This window comes from Epargyreus clarus, unplaced genomic scaffold (assembly GCF_041222505.1).
Source record: "Epargyreus clarus isolate Ecla_fem2 unplaced genomic scaffold, WU_Ecla_fem_2.2 ptg000031l, whole genome shotgun sequence".
NCBI classification, from domain to species: Eukaryota; Metazoa; Arthropoda; class Insecta; order Lepidoptera; family Hesperiidae; genus Epargyreus; species Epargyreus clarus.
In genome coordinates this window covers 7,375,897-7,397,972 of record NW_027332236.1, presented here as the reverse complement: position 1 = coordinate 7,397,972, position 22,076 = coordinate 7,375,897, and the positions used below count along the sequence as shown (strand labels likewise).

Sequence of the window (22,076 nt, the reverse complement as noted above, 5' to 3'; positions counted from 1 at the left end):
AATATATTTCGCTTAAAATAGCATGAACTATGGAGGTTTTAATTTATGTAGGGCACGTGCTGATCTGATGCTGGGCAGTACTGACAGCCTCGAAGCAACAAGCTCGAATGCTACCAGAGCAACGTATAATTATGAAGTCGATACACCTATGACTGGAAGTCTAACATCAGGAGGTAAGGATATAACTGATTTATTGATAGAATGTTATTGTATATTCATAATTTTAATGACAAATAATTTTCAACGAATAAAGAGCTTGGGGAATTCGGTTCAAAAGGACAGGCCATTTATTTCTTGGTTTTATTTAAGAGCCACCCAACGTTCTGATTTTTCTTTAAAATATATGAAATTTTGAATGAAAAACCATCACACCTTAAGAACCAAACATCAACCACCTTAAGAAAAACCATCTCCAGTGTAAATAGATTTTTGACTATACAATGGCCAAAATATTATTCGTGTTCTGTACTGCTATTTGTATGCTTACTTCCCTAACCAAGCTATAAGACATTATTAAGCTTCATCCCATATATATCGACAACCAAAATTCAGGACATTTGGATGTAGCCTATATCTTCATATTGTTATACATGTAAAATTACAATACATTTAATCAATCTGTACTATCGCTTGCTCTTTGATCATAAATACATATTTAGCATGTTGTGTTTAATCACCTTTGAAGTTACAGACAGATGCTCTCATCCTCGCTTATATTTAACCGTGTATGATTTTCGTATGTATTGCTATCCCACCAAGCTTGATACTAATCAGAAAGATAACAGCGGTTCACCCTCCAGGGTCGAACACCATGGTATCCTCTTTGGACACCTTGGACCCTGTGACGGCGGTGCAGATGGAGAGCCTAGAGCACCAGTCGACAAGTGAACATTATTCCCATGAATACGGGGTTCATGAACCAGATTCTGATACAGAACGACTGGTAAGTCATTTTATATCTAATAGTAGACCACTTTTTTATGATAATATCAAAATAATAAACTTTGATAGAAAATCCCTAAGTTGCCTGAAATGCATAACGAAAGAATTGCGCGTAATGCTACGGAAACACTATCACTAATTTTATCAATGGGATTATAACACTTTTCTGTTTTAGGAACTGGATGGAAAGATACCGAAAGCTAAGGAACGTACGATCATGTTCGACAGTACTGACACACTGAGTGCTGTCAGCGGAGACAACTCTGTGAGAGAGGCCACAGTTGAGGCACCCGCTGCAACCTTCTATATCGGAGATACACCCATAGTGCGAGGTATTGCATTCAGTCAGCAATAAAAATGTTAATAAAATTAGTGTTATCCAGTGACAATTTTGAAAATATTTAAATTACATAATTTTCTTGTGATCCTAGCTGACCCGGCAAACGTTGTGTTGCCATACACATAAAAAAATGTTACGGGTGAACAACCCTTTTCACTTAGGGGTATGAAAAATAGATAGTAGCCGATTCTCAAACCAACTGAATATGCATATAAAATTTGGTGAAAATCGGTAAAGCCGTTTCGGAGAAGTACGGTAACTAACATTGTGACACGAGAATTATATATTTATATATATAAATCTTTTGATTTATGGAAAGTAACATACGAGTGACAGTGAGCATAATAGTGATATACATGATATCTAATACTTTTAATGTGAATATTCCTCAAAAGATTTAAAACATTATTTAATCTAATCTTTTATAACCTTGTAAAATTCAAAAATATACACTAGTAAAATATCACAAGGCAAGGCAGTGAGTGGTTAAGAAACTCGGCCTCTCGATCGAGGGGTTCGAGGTTCATTATTCAAAGTTATGGGTGTATAAAAAAATAATTATCACTTGCTAAAACGGTGAAAAAAAACATCGTTAAGAAACCTGCATACCTGAGAGATTAATAGAAAATAAAAAAAATAAATATCAAAGGTATGTCAAGTCTACCAATACGCACTTGGCCAGCGCGGTGGACTATGGCCTAATCCTTCTCGTTATGAGAGAAGACCCGCGCCCAGCAGGGGAACAGTAATGGGTTGCTAATAAAAATATCAAAAATCATACCTCGTTTCAGGAGAACGGAGGGAAGAAGAAGATGACAGTCAACCTACTCTATCTGGTAGTTGCCCTGCGTCACTACCACCGACTACTCAACCATCGCCACCTGTGCCGGCGCAAAGAAGGTACCTTTTAAATAAATGATTACTTTAGAATCAAAAAAGTTATTCAATTTTATTTATTGCAATCAATAGATAATTAGGCACTACTAGTTAGAAATCAATGCTACTGATACTTATTATTGCAAGATTATTTTTTACAAAACCTTTTATCTTTTTTGTATGCGCATTTTCACTTTATTTTATTTCGAAATTCACCTTCACGTAATTGCTTCTTAGCTTTATTGTTTCTCCTTGTTTCCCTTATCTCGATATTTATCATTAAGCTATTCTTCAGTCAAAATTGTACCTAATAAAATCGTAATGTTATCATTGCAGCTGCTATTGTTTAAGTCACTCTCAAGAAAAGTCCGACAAATAGGTACACTGTTTATATTATATTGCTTCTTACAATTATTTTGCTCATCACCATTTTTTCTCAATCATTTTTTGCGCCTCAATAAGTTTGTTTATGTTTATTTAATTTCTTTTGATTTGTCGTGAGTTTTTTTGTGAAATTGCTGTTCACATTATTCTAACCGAAGCATGGAGTGTCGCAGTTAATAAAAGATCCTTGAGAAACATTTAACTAAATGTAATGTTATCCATCCTTTCATCGCTTTCTTTATTAGTTAATATTTACAAGGGTTATATCGAATTATTTATTACGTGTGTAATTGCATTATAATTACAAGAAAATTTATTTTATTTCAGATCCTTGACGATGCTCGCGAAATCACCACAATCAAGTCTTGACGACGCTGCAAAGAAGTAAATTGTTTTTGGAATTTTAGAAATTCTATTGTCTGGATCATGTTAATTTCACGTTTCAATTTAAATTAATTTATTTAATTAAAATTTGAATATTTTGTTGATTAGGTTTAAAATGCAGCTTAAAAGCTTAGCTAAATTGCACGGTGCGGAACTTCTTGATTATTGACAATCAATTGCTCCTATTTTAACTAAATTGACAAAATTACTCCGCTAATGACTATCATTACGAATATAACGTAGAAGTATATCAATGTCTACGAAAATATCTACTTATGTGATAGTTTCAAAGGATATTAACATTTCTTATTAAGATCCTAAAAGTCCATAATTGAGACTCTATTAGTAGCCATTTGATGTCTCTAACTAACTGACAAACTATTTACAGTATCACTAATTAGGTGTTCAGATAATAAGGCTTAGTATATATGTCCAACATTTGTTATCAAATATTTGTTCAAAACTTGTATATGAAAAGTTTGTTGAATATTTGTGTAGATGTCGGCCATATGTGCCGAGTGAACTTTTTGGATAGTATTTTGGTACTCACTTTTGTACTGTACCGTCGGTTTTTTACGACACTGGTCCATGTTACTTCGACCTATAACCTCTTAGATAGCGCTTAGCTTAAATCTAGTCTTGGGAAAACCATGCTTATTCAATACGATGTTAACACTTGTAGTAGAAGTATTAACTATTTTGTAAGGTACGATGTAAGTAGGTATGTTTTTGAAGTTATCCATTTTGACATTGAATCATTGGAAGAGATCTTAGGTATAGATGAGGATGATACTTCAAATTAACTCGACGCTGTCCCTTAAATGTTTGCAAAAGCAACAGTTTTATGTAAATTATAAGGGATCGGATATCCATTACTTGATATCTGATACTTTGGATTGATGCACAATTTCTCGAATAATTTAGCTAGGTAGAGGTACAAAATATAGGCTAAGGTAGCGACATCTCTACGGCCAACTTGCACTTAAGCTATTATTAGATCTCGTTCATTGTGATATCGGAATAGCTTTTTTACTATTAGTTTAAAGTTACGTACATTATTGTGCATAGTTATTTTTAATTTATTAGCGTCTACATTTTTAGTTTTCTCACGATCTATAACTATAAGTTTAATAGCAGATGCTACTTTATTTATGTTTTATGTTGAGCTATTAAATAACTTTTAAATTGTAGAGTTTGGATTATTGATAAAAATAGATGAATCATACTTAGAAAGTAATTATTGCTACGTTTTATAACGCCTACATTTTTGAAGTTGGTCGTAGACTCAAAACGCAATTACATTTACAGACGCTCACTTCTAATTGTTTTTCTATCAGTGATAAGGTCTGTATCTATTATGGTTGGTGTAGGAATTAAAGGTAAATAAGGGAAAGATGAAGTTCTAGGATTTGAGGATAAAAGGGATGAGACTGAAGTGGGTAAATTAAGATCTAGGAATAAAATCAGAAGCTTAGCTAAACTCACGACTGCAAATGCTAATATGGGGCGAATATCGGCAGGTGAACTCCCTACAGTAGTTGAAGATTGGGATTCAGCGCTGCCAGTATATATGAATATAGTTAATTTTGTTTTAAATATCGGTGTGCTTAAGAAAATTGGTGTTAAGTGTAAGCTAGCGACGGAAGTCGGAGGCTATATTAAGTTTCAAGACCAGTTTAGTTGCTCTGTTCCAATGTTTCACGTTGTATTTGTAATATGCTGAATATTCTATTGATAACTAAATATTATTGAATATTAATAAAAACGCTATGTCTCATATTTAATATGTTGTTTCATTTCAAGATTATTTTTTATTTATCCCAATCATCATTAAGCTAATTAATCTATACATAATATAAAAATGTAAGCTTTCTGTGTCTACAACAAATATATTTTCGAAAAAGTTGTTAAAAGCACTGAAAATAAGGACTAATTTCTAGCGTTTTTATAATTTTCGTCTGTCCATCTAACTACTCAACTTAGTTATTCTAAAACTAATGAGGAAAATAAGGAAACACAATGTTTTGTATAATAAAATGTATTCAACAAAGACATAAAAAACGTAAAAAATAAATTAGTGAAATAAATTAAGATAAAATAGCTTCTGAAAATCACACAGTTATCACCACACTGTACAATAATGTGGTTGAACATACACGCAAGCACACACAAAGTATATCTTTATCACATAGATAAGTATAGATATCTCACCGCCTTGTAATTGTAGGAAGCCATTAAATGGATTAAACGGCTGACAAATGTGTCAGTCGTTTAATGACTGTCATCGTGTAATTTACGCGGAACAATGCCGACATGCGTAGTTAAGTGATGCAAAAACATGAAATCAAAGAAAAAGTGCGGAGAAATGTCGTTTCATTCGTAAATGATCTAAAAACTACATTTTTTAAATATTTTTCAAACACGAAAATAGATGACAGTGACAATTTCAATTGTCAAAACTGGTTACATTCTCTTGTCAGGAGTGAGTAATCTTTACTAATCTATGCTTTGTCGTAAAAGTAGACAAATACTAAATTCGTTTAAATTTTTAAACATAAACATAATAAAGCACACATACATCTAATAGCACGAGATTTAAATATACTGTAATTAATAATACCTGTAAGGTCACATTTATTATTATTTATTGCGTTCAATTATAAAAATAAATAAAAATAGGTTAAAACTCGAAAAATATGTAACGCTGGCCACATATTTAATTGACTGTAACGCTGTATTTGTGATTGAAAAAAAGGAAAAAGAGGATTATGGCGGGAAACGGCAGATGTCAAGGACGATGTATGTGGAGTGTTGGAATGAATTAAAAATAACTGGCTGGATTCAAGACTTTCATCGGAGATACCGGATAATTCAGAAGATTATAACAATAAATGTAACCTTACACTCAACCATCCTGACGTGTATGACCCCATACACGCAATTGAAAACCTTACATACCAACATCCCACCCATTATCGTCCCACTGGACACGGATCTCCTCTCAATAGACAGGACAAATCCACTACGGTGGCTTAACGCGGATTAATAGATTTCCTACCACTTTTATTTGAGAATTTACAGGCATGTATAATTCCTTGCCTTATTTTTAGCAGTATGTCAAGTAAAAATTAATTTCTAATACGCACACGACATCAAAAAATCAGCGATTCATGTCTGGGAATTGAATCCTGGACTCTTAACGTGACGGAAGTTAATATAATTAACCTTTCGCTGCTATTAAGTTGATTAATAAAACACACACAATAATTATATTAACAAAAATTAACTGAATTCATCTATGAAATCATTGTGACAAAAACATTAAGGATGTCTGTTTTAAGTTTGTACACGATTTACGATATAATTATCAGTATCAAAAATAATCAGGTCATTATTACATGGCTCAAAAAATAAATTGTTTCAATCACTTTTTTAGGGTGTATAACTCAGACCAAAAAAGACTTCACCTCTTAAAACATTGACGCATATAAAATTCTGCGTACTGCGTATCTAGAAAATACGTACGTACTTATACAATAAAACTTTACGTTTGCCTTCAATACAAAGGATCTCAGATGAATAGTTACGTTGTTATAATAAAAAAAATGCTTGAAAAAATAAAGTGCTATCATCTGTTGTTAAATAGTTCATCATCAACCAAATCAGTTCAGAATCGCAACAATATTATTATTGCTAAATAATTACCTGCACTTTAATATACATAAGGCGTCGTCTTTATTTTTGGTCTGAGGTGCATAAAATACTTTATTGGCACTATTCGTTGCACAATTCAATTTAACATCACCTTACGCGAAAACAATTCAAATAAGAAATCGATTTTAATACTTTTCAAGAATACGTACCGATTTCCCCTTCAAGTTATTTTCAAAACTTAAATCTACGAACATGCTTACACATATTATGGCATTATTCAGGTGCATTTATAGAGAAAACGTTTTTAAATTTCTCTATAAATGGACCCATATACTTTAATTATTTCGGAATAAAATTAACAACAAATCATAAAGTAATTAGATTAAGAATAAATAAAAGTCTTCACTTTGGTGACGAAAGACCCACAGTTTTCATACTGTCCTCCTTGTTCATGCTGAAAATACTATAGAAAGAGACAAAACATTGAGTAGCTACAATACTGATGTCTAGAATTTACGAAGAAAGACGTTAAATGATTTTGGGAATTTTCATTTCAACATCTTAACTTAAAAGCAAAGTATTTGTTTAACAAATAACAACATGGACCTTATGGAATATCCTCCAATTACAGCGAATCGAATTCGGAGACATCGCTCGTCTGAAAAAGAAAAGAAGATAATTTTAACTAAAGATTATTCGTGAAATTTTTAATTAAAGAAATATTTTTCTTAAAATTGAAATAGAAATCTAACTTGTAGTCCACTTGAGTGTAAATGGTAATTTCCGCCTATGGTCATCTGTCCTGACTGATACTGACTGTGTAAGTGTAATTTCCGCCTATGGACATCTGTACTGACTGATACTGACTGTGTAAGTGTAATTTCCGCCTATGGACATCTGTCCTGACTGATACTGACTGTGTAAGTGTAATTTCCGCCTATGGACATCTGTCCTGACTGATACTGACTGTGTAAGTGTAATTTCCGCCTATGGACATCTGTCCTGACTGATACTGACTGTGTAAGTGTAATTTCCGCCTATGGACATCTGTCCTGACTGATACTGACTGTGTAAGTGTAATTTCCGCCTATGGACATCTGTACTGACTGATACTGACTGTGTAAGTGTAATTTCCGCCTATGGACATCTGTACTGACTGATACTGACTGTGTAAGTGTAATTTCCGATTATGGTCATCTGCACTGACTGACAATATAGAAAAAATTCTGCCTGAAGCCGATTACAGATGAGTTACCAATCCTGAGGACTAAGATTGTCGCCTCATATGTTAGTTTGCCTGCATCTATAGCAACGTGATTGCTTCTTGCTAGAAATCAATATGGCGGTGGTACCTTCTCGGGCGAATCATACGGGTTCTAACAACTTTCATCTTTTTTAAAGATTAACAAATATTAAATTTTAATCAACACAATTAAGTTATCCCTGTTATACATTCACGCGCGTACATAAACACACACACACACACATACAAACACGCACACATAAATAAAAATAAGTATAATAAAGGTAATAAGATTGTTAGTGTGCTAAATGGTGCGGAATACATACAAGGTCGGGTTTATAGAGGTGCACGTGCGGCAGAAGGAAGGTGGAGCCCAGGTCACGTTCAGCCATCGTGTTTGCCTCCTAAATTATAAATAAAATAATTTAAAGCCTATTGAAAAGGACTTTATAAACAGATAAACTTTCAAATATTCTTTCTTCGAACAGCTACTTCAATTCAAAAGTCACAATATCAGAATTGTTACAAAAAGAAAGTGCAGTATATCTAAAACGTTTCAAAAAAAGTACCTGATGTGACGTCATGCGTGTTGATGATGCAGCTCGGCCTGTACTCGCTGGTAGCGTACCACCAACAGATCGAGCTTCGGATAACGTCCTTAAAACAAACAAATTAACTTAATTAAAAAATACAAGTAACACTTAATCAAGGGTATTTTATTTTTTGAAGTGGAGCGGACCTTGTACTAAAAAAACAGTTTGAAATGGTAGCTGGCCCATGAATATCTATGATTAATCCTAAATGAGATTTGGGTACCAAACCCTTCAAACCAGAACACAGCAGTGTGATGTGTCTCTTAAAACAGTTGATGTGATGGCGTTGATTCCATAGTCGAACCATGATGAGCTCTATCACCCATAAAAGTATGTAGACTTAAGAGAAAACGATACTATATTTCCACTCACAGCTCTCCAAGTCGCCTCTCAGCATCCGTCCATTCTGACATGTCTTCTTGGCTGAAAACATAGACGATTCATAAAATTATACTCACGTCAGCAAATTTATAAAAAAATCTAGCAGTAAAGATATCTGCTACTATTATGACGTCTAAAAACATAATCGTCTCTTGGGGAAGCTATATTGTGAATCGCCTCCAAAATCACTACAGCTGAATTGGTCATGATATTAATACATTGGTGGATTTATTTTCTATTCTTGAAAATATTTTAAGCAATATTGGATCTAAAGCATTATAGCGTTCTTTATCGTACTTGATAGTTAAAGTGACTTTTGTCTACTCACCATTATATTTGGAGAAACTAACAAAATGCCTCAAATTCAACAACTTTTATTATGATTCTTGATCTCCACAAAAATAAATAATACATTACCTGATGTCATCAACAATACCTATAAGACTTCCGAAGCGTATCGAAGCGTGACATCTCCGTCTCGAGATCCGTCTTGTTGACTGACGAAAGATCATCTCTGTCATCCTTTATCATGGCTTCATCAGGTCTGATGGTTGTTGATACCTTGAATCCTGCTGATACTAATGCACCTGGAAGATTTAGACATTTGGATACAATTTAAAGGTTAAGGATGTAATGACTATGAGATAAGAGAAAACAATATTAGAAGTGTTAATTTCGAGGACTCCTTTTAGAGATTTTAATATGGATGAAGAATATCAACGTACAGAAAATGTATATTTTTTTCAAACTGCTTTGAAAAAAGTTTAATACTTACCTTGTTTGTTATGTCTATCCTTATTCGCACTGTAAGAAGACTCGATGCTATGTTTTCTTCTCATCTGTAAATTAACAATAATATCCCTTAAAATTACGATTTTTAAGCACAAATACGTAAGGTAATTCTTTCCATGATTAAGGAATTCCAAAGCCAGATACACTTCTTTACATGATTGAGGATTACCAAACCAATTACCTCGTCATTCGCAGTAGCAGCACCAGATTCTAGATAACTTATAAGTTTAGCTTCGTTGCTGAGCTCCAAGCTCCTCTTCCTGGCCAAGTTGTCACGACTAGAAAAAGTAAAGGGCAAGTACATTGAGTAACATAAAATTTGATAAATCCCTGTCTCATCTTTAACGTAGAAATAAATAAAACTTAACAAACTACTTCAAAGTAAAACTGAGAACGCATTCTAATAACATCTGAACAATAGCAAATTGCAGATATTAGCGGGACGAAGACAGCGCGGGACCCTCCGATACCCTCCCACGGATACATACCTGCGTTACTGTGCCCTTACTGTTACTACGGAGTATATGCTTGTAGTTGTGTTCGACCGCATCTCTGACTACACCTGCGCAGATCTTCAGAGCGGACTAGAAGTTTGGCGCGGACTATACCATCAAATGGACTGCATGCTCTTTTGCTACTCCTATATTATAAAAGTATTATGTACATACCTGTCAGAGTGGTGTGGGTGTAGCCGAGCGCGCGGGATCATGACGGCGGGCGCGGGCGGCGGCGGCGGCGCGTGCGCGGGCGGCTCCGATATCACACACTTCTTGCTGCTTGATGATCGCTGTAATTATTACAACATTTTATTATGACATTGGAATAAACGCTACTGGATAAGAGAACCACCACGAGGCGTCACAAATCCCAAATCACGCTATTAAAGTTTGTTAAACTATTAGCACGGTTCGATCGAAGGATGACTGACTCAAGCAGACATCTAAGCAATGATTTTCTATATTTTCTACGAATTTGTTTTCGTGGGTGCCAAATGCCAATGCATAATTTTAATTCGAATTCAGGTTTAATTATGTCAATCTCATTGTTAATTATATTTTTTATTTAAATTGTAGCTAGTAGGATGGAAAATTTGTAGTAAGTTTTCTGCAAAATAATTAATTACCTTAGATGGCATATACGGGAGAGATGCGTTCTGGACACTAGAAGCATCTCCTGACTCGTTCCTTTCACTAATCAAAGCCCTTCGGTCAGCCCTTTGCTTTGGCATAGCACCCTGAAAAAGAAACAATTAAATGTTTATTTTTTGTTATTATTAAAATTTGGTGACGAAAATTTTGTGAAAAATTACCTTTAAATCTTCATATTATTATGAACTCTTAAACATGTATAAGTGAGTTTCCTCACACTATTTGTTAACGTATAACGTGTAATTTTTTTTAGAAGTTGCTAATCTCCATAATAATTAGCAATATTTAAAACCTCACTTGGTATCAACTTTAAAAAATTTCAAGCTTTAGAGATTTTTTAAGAATTGATGAGAAAAACCTTTTTTTGTTGTAAAAACCTTACCAATTTAATACCTACGAGTAAAACAAAAAAATTCAAAACCAGTTTTAGGAACTTTGGTGAACGCTTCCGTGCGCCTATTTTTTTTTGTTTAAGCTTAAAAATTGATTTACCTGATGCAAGCTCGGCATACCCTGGATACAAGCGACGATCGACCGTGGTGGTGGTCGTGGTCGCTTGGAGCACGCGATCACCGCACATACTGCTAGCACCACCATCAAGAGAGCACCGAGCACGACTAGCGATATGAGCACCACTGGAAGAAGTTGGATGAGGAATTAGTACATTCAATGAAGAGGTTGAAAAATATATTTGTATTTTTTCAATTGAAGCACAGAGGCATTCAGTTCATCTAATGGTGAGTGATCACATTCGTGCAAAAACATCTGTAATCAATTTCATAGGGATCAAGTGCTACCAGCTTTAGATACATTGATACCGCTGAAAATTAATTTAGTATGATTCACATAAGACTTCATCTTACATAAACACGCGTTACGCTGTTTGTCCACTGCACCGTCACCGAGCCGATACCGATAATTAATGACGGCGCCGAAGTAGCGTACATACATTTGCTATAGCAGCTTGTCCACCAAACGTCCGTCACCCGAGCACCGTCATCCCATAGTAAATTATCGGTATCTGCTCGGTATCGTGGTTGGTGGACAAACAGCATTAGTCTTTCAAACAAAAAGGGAGCAACGCTTGACACTTGATATTCGTCAGAGATATGTATTAATACGCACAAGTCCGCTTTATCTGGATAACTCTACATTACTTTTATAAGATAGAAATAACCACACTAGGCGTTTCATACTTATCTTTCTATCACATTCTGTGACAAAAACTAATTTCGACTGCGCAAATAGAAAGTACCAGGTCTTTAAAAATGTTTCAATGTTACGAGTAGTAAATACTAATGACGTAATCTACTATTCCTATAATGGTATCTTCCTCAAACTAAGAAATATTTTACGTGTAATGTCTAACAAACAGACAAAAGAACTCACCTTTAAGGTTAATATGACAACTACTGCCAGCGTACCACTGGAAGCATTCACACAACACTCGATGATCATCTCTGGAGAAGCACGAGCCGTGGTAATTGCAGCGTTCGCAGCCAACTGGTTCAGCTGGAAAAAGGCAAAATCAGAAGTTAGACTCATCAGAAGCAACCAATACTGCAATAGGAATAGGTACCCTTTAAGAATGAGGAGGATATTTCATGTTTGATGGTGATTATGATTCAGATTTATAAATCATGTATGTAGGTGTAATTATGTTAAACATCTTGGCAACCACTGTAATAGAAAAAATAATGTTTCGTCGCTGATTTTGGTTTTCAAACATCTTAGTTAGTCAAGGCTGAAGCATTTTTTTACAGCACGGAGTCATAACTATGCAGAAGGTACAGAATGTAGACAACAAGCATATTTCGTACGGAAAAGAAAGATCAAACAATACCGTACCAGAACATATTCTGCCAGGATACAGAGAATTAACGCTGAGGTCTGCGAAGCCTTCCAAACAGCTGCAAGTATAGGTGCCGCGAAGATTAAAGCACTGTGCATGTTCAGAGCAGTCATGGAATTGGCCACTGGTGCATTCGTCGAAATCTGTAAACCAAGAAATTTTCATCATAAAATATTTAAAATGCTTATTGATGCTACTAATTACTTTATGATTAATTCTAGAGTAATGCTTCATTGTTATTCAACGACTACCAGATTGATTGAAAAGTGAATTTCGAACTAACCGAAAGAATGGTCAAAAAAAGTATCAACTCAGTTAGACCAGCTCATTGTAACTGTCACACAGAGATAAAACCATGTGACATGTGGATCATGAAATAAAAGTACAACAGTTTTAAGAAAAGTAAAAAAAGAATCTTACCGCTGACATCCAATTTTTCAACTAGTTCTCCAGCTGCGTGCACATCGGTACCTCCAAGACTGAAGTTATTGTTCCTCAAATATTTCTCTATGACTTCCTTCAGACGACTTTCGTGAGCATTGTCAGAGAGCTACAAAAATATAAACATCATATCATTCCAAAATTATAAGGCAGATAGTTACCCTCATCTTTAATTTATTGCTCTGGGTTGTTATAAGAAATATAGTAGGTATACAACATTTTTCATTGAAAATTGGTTCTGCCATTTAAATTACAGATTAATTATGATCTTTTTTATGTATATATATCTTACAAATAAGTTTATGAGGTAAATATGAGCTTATTTTATACAACCAACTATATAACATAGAAATTTAAGAAATACTCACCTGCACATAGAATTCATTCATAACGCCTTGGTATTTGTCGCCATTGCCTCCCTTCATCTCAACTGGTTGGAAGCCAGTTATATGGACACCATGGTACACATCTCTCAGATCTGACTGCATGACCATCCTGTTGATACCTTCATGGGTAGCGACGGCCAGTGCATGGTATTCCTTGCTAGAGTTATCCGATAGTTTCTCATGGAACAGAAGACGCTCATCACCTTGAGATCCGAGAGCTAGTTTCACGGAATATGTGTAAGTTGCTGCAAATAATTATTGACTGTCATCAGCTTTCTCGATAAGATAAGAGAGCTCATACATTTGATTGTGAAATAAGGTATGTTTGACTTGACTAACAAAACTTGATTTCTGAGGGAGTGTAACAAACATGGACCCTTGACAAAAGTCTGAAATAATCTTTTAAATGCAGAGCTACCTTATGATGGTATGGCTAGCAGACCCTGTGAACTAGGAGGAACAATAAAGTAAACGATAAAGCATTTCGTCGACGGGCAAAACAAATATTTTATACAAATATTTTGGAATTGCATCGCTTACCAACATAACTATTATTGCTTATACAATTTATGCTGAAGCATATAATAAAATGATATATAAACTTACGTTTGCACGGTCGATCTGGGAACATTCTAGCGAAACCTGGTCGGCAAACACATTTCATAATACCATCGATTCGCTGACAACGCTCATTTCTTGACGCCTTGCAATCTGGTTGACAATCCTTGCCGTAACCGACTCCTTAAACAATAAATTTAATATCAACATGCCCAATAAATGCATAGTCATCATATCATCATTGATATCTTCAACCAAGTGTTCATATTCCACCGCGCAGATGAAGTGCATGTTGTTTACGTTACATATTTTTTTAAATAGAGCATCACAGCAAATTCACTAACATAAAAGTTTCCTCAAAATGTTATATTTCACCTCTAATCTAAGTAATATAAATGTTAAAGGAGGTGCAAGCCTGGGATTCGAACACAGAGCATCGGTATGACGAAAAAAGTTTAAGAAATAAGCAGTATGTGTACTTAGTGCTTACTAAAAATAACTTTTAAAACATTCTTACCTGTCGGATTCACGACATTCGTTGTTTCCAAGTAAGGCGTTCCAGCAAGTAATATTTCGCCAAAGAGTACTTGAGATACGCCATTACTATTTACTTGCTCATTTCTCGTTATTCCTTCATAGTCCCCTGTTTCAATATCTGTGGTTATTGGAGGTGATTTGCCACCGTTCTGGGATTTATTCATTACAACGAAGAAGGTATCGTTGTCATTCTCACCATCAGTTTCAATTTTCTGTATGTTTTCAGTTGTTTCAGTATCCTTGATTATGAAGTTATCTGCTTCCTCTGATGACATAGAGATATCGTCAAGAGGAGCGATCGTTTTCGTCGTCACTTCTTGAACAGGAGTGGCCTCAACTTGAGGAATAGGTATGTGTTTAGTAACAGTTTCAACAATTGTCGTCGGTTGTACTTGAGTATATATTTCTGTTACTACGTCAACAACAGTTGATGTTTGAGTGTTTGTCAAAACTAGTGTCTCTGTAATTGCTCCTTCCGATTTGCTGACTAAGCTTGTCTCTGTGTGCGTAACAGTTAATGTATGCGTTAAATTTACGTAACCAATACTTGAAACTGTTTTCGGTGGTTCCGATAACGTCTTTGTAAGTGTAACTACCGTAGTCTTGAATTCAGTCTTAGTCGGTTGAATTTCATCAGAAATCTTAACCTCGTTTCCAGAATGGTGTACTGCGTGTACAACTGGACTTGTTTTTTCTAGGCTTATGGTTAAAGTGGATGTTATAGTCTTTTCAACGATAGATGGACTTTCAGGTTGTATTATTGTAGGTATATCAGATTCTCTCAAAACTTCTGTAGGTTTAATAAATTCATCATCAATCGGTGATTCAGAACTTTCAATAATGTTTGTTGGATGTATAATTGGTGTCCTTGTTGGTATTGGTCTTATTATTTTCTTTATCGAGGCAAGTCTTGAAGACATATCTGGACGAGAAATTGTTCGGGTAGGTTTAATTATGGGTGTAATCTTAGAAGGCAACTTGTATTTAATTGTACTTGATTTTCTTTCTTCGTTTCTTATCGGATAAGGTTTGCGTGTTCTATTTTTATTACCTAGCGGAATTACCTTAATCCTATCAGTTGTTGTTTCTTCCTGACTTGATTCATCTTGTATCGAATCACTTACATTATGATCCGCAGGTAATATTTCTGTACCTGATGTTTGAGTTACTTGTTCATTTAACTTAGGCTCGTCTTGTTTTACAGGTTTCTTTGTAGTAACATAATTGAAACGTTCTGTTGATACATTTACGTTAGTGTAACTATTTTCTATAGAAGATTCAGGATAAATTGTTTCAAACGTATCTGGGGTCTCAGGAGATTCAGTAGGCTTTTGGAAGTAAACAGATGGAGGTGCAAAATTGAAGCTTGAAGAAAAGTCAAACCCTGATGAAGTAAGCCATCCAGATGAAACAGGAGTAGGGAAGACGACGTTCGAAATTGACGTTATTGTTGGCGCAGGAATTTCATCAATAGGAATTATTATTTTGGACGGTAATTCCATAGGAGGCGGTAGCAGTTGCGACGATGGCTGATCGCGATTGAAGCCGGGACGTTTCACTTTATTTATAATATCATACGTTGGTCTGTACGTTGAAACTTCATCTTTTAAAATAGGTTTCCTCACAGGACGTTGTGTAGTTATCCTGGGAGGAAGTGTTCTTGGAGGCATAGTTCTATAAGGAGGTGGGGTACGAATTGGAAGAAGAGGCCTTGGAGTCTGTGGTGCTCTTGGAGGAAGACGCCCAATCGAAGGTGTTCGCGGTGGAGGCGGACTCATTCCCATGATTGTTTCATCATTAGTTGATGGTTTAAAGTTATAATCTAGAGTTGGTGGTGGAGGTGACAAGTCAATTATATCACTCGACGTGTGATTCACCTCAGAGTTTCCTGTAATAGTGAATGTTGGCAGAGTAGACTTCTCAGGAATCTCCAGTATCAGCGGCTTTTTATCTTTAATGTGGACCGTTGATGTTATTATATTAGATTCGTTAGCAATACGAGTGTTGTTAGAATAAACTGGAATGACATTTCTATGCGGTTTCTGATATTTATCTTCAAAACGTGTTGGTAGTTTTGGCGTAGGTGGTGGTTTTGATGTTACAGAGGGTCGCATTTCTTCGCCAATATTCAAGTCAAGATTTTCTTCGTACGACACATTTGTTGCATTTTCCATCATTTGATTGATCTGCCAATGAGGTTGCTGCAACTGATGGTCTAATGGTAAAGTATTTACAGCGAATGGTCTGGGTTTCAAGTAAGAATTATCTTCGTAAATAGGCTTAATTGAATTGGATTGGAAGCCGGTTTTATTATAAGAACCAAATGGTTTTTCAGTTTGTGTACCAGTATTGAAAGAATGTGTGCTTAGATGTATTTTTGTATCTTTGTTTGCATCTTTCGGTGCAGTAAATACTTCTGCATGTATTACAGGTGCTTTAGTGGTTGTCTTAGTAAAGGTTTCCCTGTCATTTGACACGCTGACAATAGGAACTTTCATTGATTCTGAACTAACTTCACCATCAATTTCACCTTCATTTTCGACTTCTTCACTACCATCATAAATCTCTTCTGCATTCTCATATACAGGTTTTATATTATCAGTCTTTGATTTAACTGGCTTAGCTGTTGTAGTTTCGTCACTATTGTCTCTAATCGGTATATCGTACGCAGGTTGTTCTACGTCGAAGTTAATATAATTAGGCCGCACAGACTGTATACTTGAAATAGTTTCACTTGTCTCCTTAGTTTTTGAAAACGGTTTTCCAATATTAAAGTTATTATTAATAACTGGTAATGCAGTCTTCTCCCAAAATTCTGCTGGAGGCTTTCCAGCATTATTTACTTTCTCACCAAATTCTGGAATGCTGTCCTTATTATAATCATAAGTCAATGGAATTATTCGTCTAGTAGTTGTATCAACTTTAATATTGTTGATATTTTTCAAATTATTTTCATTCAATACACTCGAATACCAACCATGTGAATTTGTTGGGATATTTGGTATAAGTTTTGCTGGTCTTCTTTGATCACCTAATTTTATATCGTTTACATATTCTGTTACAGGTTTAATGTTCAAGGTGTTTGTTTTATCTACATGATCATTTATCATAGGGAAATTGGCATGACTATTTAAAGATGGTGGTATTGAAGGTTTGGATGTGACGTCGTGGTTTTGGATATTGTGTGAAGAAAATTCCTTTTTAGGAGTATTAATATTATTAAATTCGAATTCTGACGCGTTTCTCGTGATTACCGTCTTATTCCATTCATTGTTTTCAATTTTTACCGGACTCAGACGATGATCGTCGTATATAATTGATGGATTTCTTGAGCCTATTATATTATAACTTTCATATTTATCTGGATCATCTTCTACCTTAATAGCGAAATTGGTTCCTATTGGAATATTCGCGTTTATTTCTCCATTTTGTGTCGTTGTACCAATAGGCACTGCAACGCTGGAACCAATAACTTGTCCCGGGTCACCATTACTTGCTACATTAGTAGCAGTATTCAGGGTCACAGAATAAGTATTTTCTTTATCTATATAGTTGTTAATAGTTTTATTTCCAAAATTAGGAGACGAAACCACTGAGAAGGAATTCTGATACTGATTATGATTATCTGTAGGTCTATAAGTTTGAGTATGAATTGGTTTATTGTTAGGAACCGTGAACAAGCTAGGTGAGTGAGGCATTTGAACTGTATAAGTAGTTGTTGGTTTACTGTTCGGCATTTGTGATGCAAAATATATTTCTGAAGTTATTTTTGGAGGCAATTGTTCTTTGTTTGTAACACTTGGTATAGGATGCTGTACATTTAGGAATACTTTCATGTCTTGGACTGGTTTTGTGTGAATTATTGGTCGTTGGCTGTAGGGCTTATTTTTATCATAATGATTTTCTTGACCAAAATGCATTTTCGGTGGAGGAGGTGGTGGTACTGCCAGGTAGTTTTCATACTCTTTGTCAATAATTTCCTTACCGTCTTTAGGTTTACCGTCTGAATTTATTTTCCCTGGACTATTATTATATTTATCAAAATCTCCTCTATAATTATCAGGATTGTACAAAGTTATTTGTGGCCCTACTTGTACATGAGTTTCTTGATTACTGGTAGGAGGTGGTACTTTGTTAAAATCTATTGGTCTCTTGTTGCTATTCCATTTAATTTTTAAATCATTTCTTATTGGTGTTTCTTTATGTGGTGGCGCCAAAGTATGTTTGTAATTATTCGTAGAAGGTTGGATACTAGGTTTAGCTATAAAATTATTTTTATTGATTGGAGCTACATTATGAACATTAGTCATTTGTGGTGCATCAATGCTAAAACTTCCAAAATAGCCTGGTTCTGGGTATGGCAGAGGATCATCCACGTAATCCCCAGTCTTATGAGGTTCTGATGAACCTGCGAACACAAGAGCCGTGGAACTTCCGTGCGGTATTAATACGTTAGCAACTCTTGAGGGCTGTATTTCTACCAAAAATGGTTTATTCACAGACTCTGATAATACATATTCACCGTCAGTTCTTAACCTCGTATCAATTATTTCAGATGAGCTAGGATTATTATCAGCTATTTCCTCACTGCTAGAATCTTCTACCCGCGGCGGTCGGAAGTCAACATGATGTTCAATCGGAAAATTATTATGAGGTTTAGCTAAAGACGGTATGTAATCCAAGAATAACGGTCTGCCATGATTTCCTATATTAGAATTTTTCATTTTTTCAGTTTTCATTAAATTATCATTTGTTGAATGAGTAATCGGTACATGACTAGGATTTTGATTAATTACTCCATGATTCTGCTGTCCGAAGAACATCCCCGGTCTGGGCACATTTCTCAAAGGTTTCAGTTTCATTTTAGGTAAATCAGGAGGTCTTAAATCAAACGAATCATCTACTTTTATATCTACTAAAGACTGGAAGTTGCGGGGAGGTTTTTCCTTAACAACGTACTGCTCATCGTTTGCCATAAAACTATCAATTGGAGGAGGATTTACTGGATTGTGTAATTTGATACCGCTTGCTGCTAAAGTGAGCGGTCCTCCTACGGCTGGTTTACCAATTATAACGTCAGAATTAGCTGTTATGATTTCTCCAGGACTAATAGGTATTCCACCATTTACAAGTGGACTTTCATGAACTATTTTGGGTAGTACAATATGTGCTTTGGGCTGCTTAAATTCTGCGGCCCATGCGATGTTTTGATGCAAGGTAGCATTTGTGAAACTTACTTGAGATTCAGATGTTTCTAACTCATCAACAGGTATGTAAATTGGAAAGTTACTTTGTTTTGATTCCACATCACTATCTACTCTTTTATTCATATTATACGGTGTCAATTCCATTTCTGGTTTTGTTGTCGTAGTGGTTGTTTTTTCAATATCTTGCCTTTTAATAAAACCACCTGTCATTTTCTCTATCACCGGTGCTAATTGTGATAATCCTTTTATTCCCAAGGATCCGAGTTTTAGGAGTTCAGCGACAACAAACTTATTTTTGTTAGGTTTCTGTACTTTTTCAGGCTTGTTTCTGTCTGGTACCTTGTTATTGGCTACTTTGTTATTCTTTGGAGGGGCAGGAGCTTGTTCATTTGTCAATAACTCACTCTCTTCAACAGAATTTACATCTTTTTCATCAGAGTAATCATTAATGACCTCCGTGTATTTTTCAACTACTTTATCTATCGGAGCCACTTGTGAAATATTTTCATAATCATATGGATGATACTGTGTTTTCATGTTAAGAGATTCCTTGCTAGTAGGTTTGACATCAATTTTAGATGAGCCATATTTCGTTGTTTTCATATTATACTTATCAGTCATAGCCATTGATGGGTCCTTAAAATTTGTATATTGGGTTTTTAAGCCCTCCGTTTTAGTATGGCTACATGAACATGATGACGTCGTACACGGCGCATGGCTCACTTCAGACGGTTGTATCATATCAAAAATATCATCCTCGTGACTGTCAATCCTTTTATCGATTTTAGGTACATTACTTGCAAATATGTTGCTATGAGCAGAGGGTTGAATGGTTTTCACTTCCATGAATTTTGTCTGAAAAATAATAAACTTTTTAGTCGTATACTTACATTTAAAAATTCAAATTTTTAGAGTAACTTAAGGTTTTATACCTGGTAAATGGGAAATTATTTTATTTGCTAACTAAAACTTATAAATACTATACCTTGGAAAGTAAGTAGTTCAGGAAAATACATTTTAATGAGAAAGCGAATTAAAACATGTGTAACTTATTTAGTGTGTTATGAGCCTTGTAAGGTATATTATATGGTGGGTGTGGCTATATATAGGAGTGGTTTTTACTATGTAACCGTTGGAACCCAGGGTTTTGGTTGAACAGGGGTTCCGTAAACATTAAGATCTTACTTTCGTTGGTTTCAAATCTGGCATAACATCAGTAGCGTAAAGATTCGTCAACGACTCTGTTGTGACTACAGACACTATTGTTTCAAATGTTGAAATAGCACTTCTTTTATTCTGGACTACTGTTGTCAAGTATGTGAATGTGGTCATGCATGTCTTGATGATGTAATTGTGTCTCATTAGTTGTTGTAACGGAAACATGGCGCTCATTTGTTGATTATTTATAACAGTTGCAACAGCAGATGATAGCAGTGATTGTTTAGGCGGTGATGGCGAACTCACGTGATAGTGCGACGGTTTCAATGAAGTAATGTGCATTAGCTTAAGTTTTCGCTGAGAAAATAAAAGCAAAGATATGAATGAAACTAAAGATAGAACAAGTGTGTGTAATAGATAACAAAGATATGTCAATATTTAAATTCTTAACAAAGATTTACGAAATGATTGCAGATGAAAAATGCGTGAAATTGCTGACAATCACGTAATTGCTTACTTGATTTAATGGTAAACTAACATACCTGTTCCTGTTTTCCATCAGCACTTTTGTCTTTTACCAAAACCTCTACTCCATTGGACATGATTCTTGTTGCAAGATTTTTCAGTTTCCTCTCATCTTCCTCTGACGTTGCTCGTTCATCCATATCTCTTCCAGGTCTCCAAGGTGTATTATCATATACAATTCCGTTTGTATTAAAGGCTGAAAATTTATAAAATTAATTTTAACATTATGAAGCAAGTTTGTGAATAATTGAGTAATTCTATATGTGTTATACATCAATATACAAAATTTTGCGGATATACAAACTAATAACATTTACCTTTTAAAACTAATGTTACATTTTGGATAAAACAACTTTCAAAACCAAATTATAAATTAAGATAATAATTAATATTAGAAATTTGTAAATTGTTATTTAGAATAGATTTTCTAAATTTTAATAATCAGTGTTTAAAATATAAATGGACTTACCTCCGCCATCAATTACGTCATCATTGACTAGAATATCAATTTCTACATGTGATTAAGAAATATGTGCATCAGTTAGTAAATTCATATCAATAAAGTTTGCTAAAGATAGACGGAAACTTATATATTTATCAATCATTACATCTTATAAAAGTTAACATTTATCTTTAGCTTTAACTAAGTTATTAACTACGTGTTAAATATTATTC

General features: G+C 34.8%; 2 protein-coding genes across 2 annotated transcripts in view; one reads left to right on the top strand and one right to left on the bottom strand.

Annotated features, from left to right (window-relative positions):
• The window catches only part of LOC140754671 (uncharacterized), a 68,416-nt gene extending 63,706 nt beyond the window's left edge, over positions 1-4,710 (top strand). The window contains exons 48-52 of the mRNA XM_073089705.1: positions 52-173; positions 801-943; positions 1,118-1,274; positions 2,074-2,182; positions 2,870-4,710. Of these exons, the coding sequence (XP_072945806.1) occupies positions 52-173; positions 801-943; positions 1,118-1,274; positions 2,074-2,182; positions 2,870-2,930 (592 nt within the window). The 3' untranslated portion in view covers positions 2,931-4,710. The remainder of the gene's footprint in view (positions 1-51; positions 174-800; positions 944-1,117; positions 1,275-2,073; positions 2,183-2,869) is intronic.
• A 238-nt stretch (positions 4,711-4,948) lies between these two features.
• The window catches only part of LOC140754859 (uncharacterized), a 117,670-nt gene continuing 100,542 nt past the window's right edge, over positions 4,949-22,076 (bottom strand). Inside the window, exons 4-20 of the mRNA XM_073090011.1 lie at positions 21,419-21,599; positions 14,492-20,573; positions 14,023-14,157; positions 13,399-13,661; positions 13,010-13,139; positions 12,586-12,732; positions 12,127-12,249; positions 11,230-11,372; positions 10,713-10,823; positions 10,258-10,376; positions 9,771-9,867; positions 9,573-9,636; positions 9,234-9,384; positions 8,789-8,839; positions 8,393-8,480; positions 8,150-8,227; positions 4,949-7,238 (exon numbers count right to left, since the gene is read on the bottom strand). Coding sequence (XP_072946112.1) covers positions 7,206-7,238; positions 8,150-8,227; positions 8,393-8,480; positions 8,789-8,839; positions 9,234-9,384; positions 9,573-9,636; positions 9,771-9,867; positions 10,258-10,376; positions 10,713-10,823; positions 11,230-11,372; positions 12,127-12,249; positions 12,586-12,732; positions 13,010-13,139; positions 13,399-13,661; positions 14,023-14,157; positions 14,492-20,573; positions 21,419-21,599 — 7,996 coding nt within the window. The 3' untranslated portion in view covers positions 4,949-7,205. The remainder of the gene's footprint in view (positions 7,239-8,149; positions 8,228-8,392; positions 8,481-8,788; positions 8,840-9,233; positions 9,385-9,572; positions 9,637-9,770; positions 9,868-10,257; positions 10,377-10,712; positions 10,824-11,229; positions 11,373-12,126; positions 12,250-12,585; positions 12,733-13,009; positions 13,140-13,398; positions 13,662-14,022; positions 14,158-14,491; positions 20,574-21,418; positions 21,600-22,076) is intronic.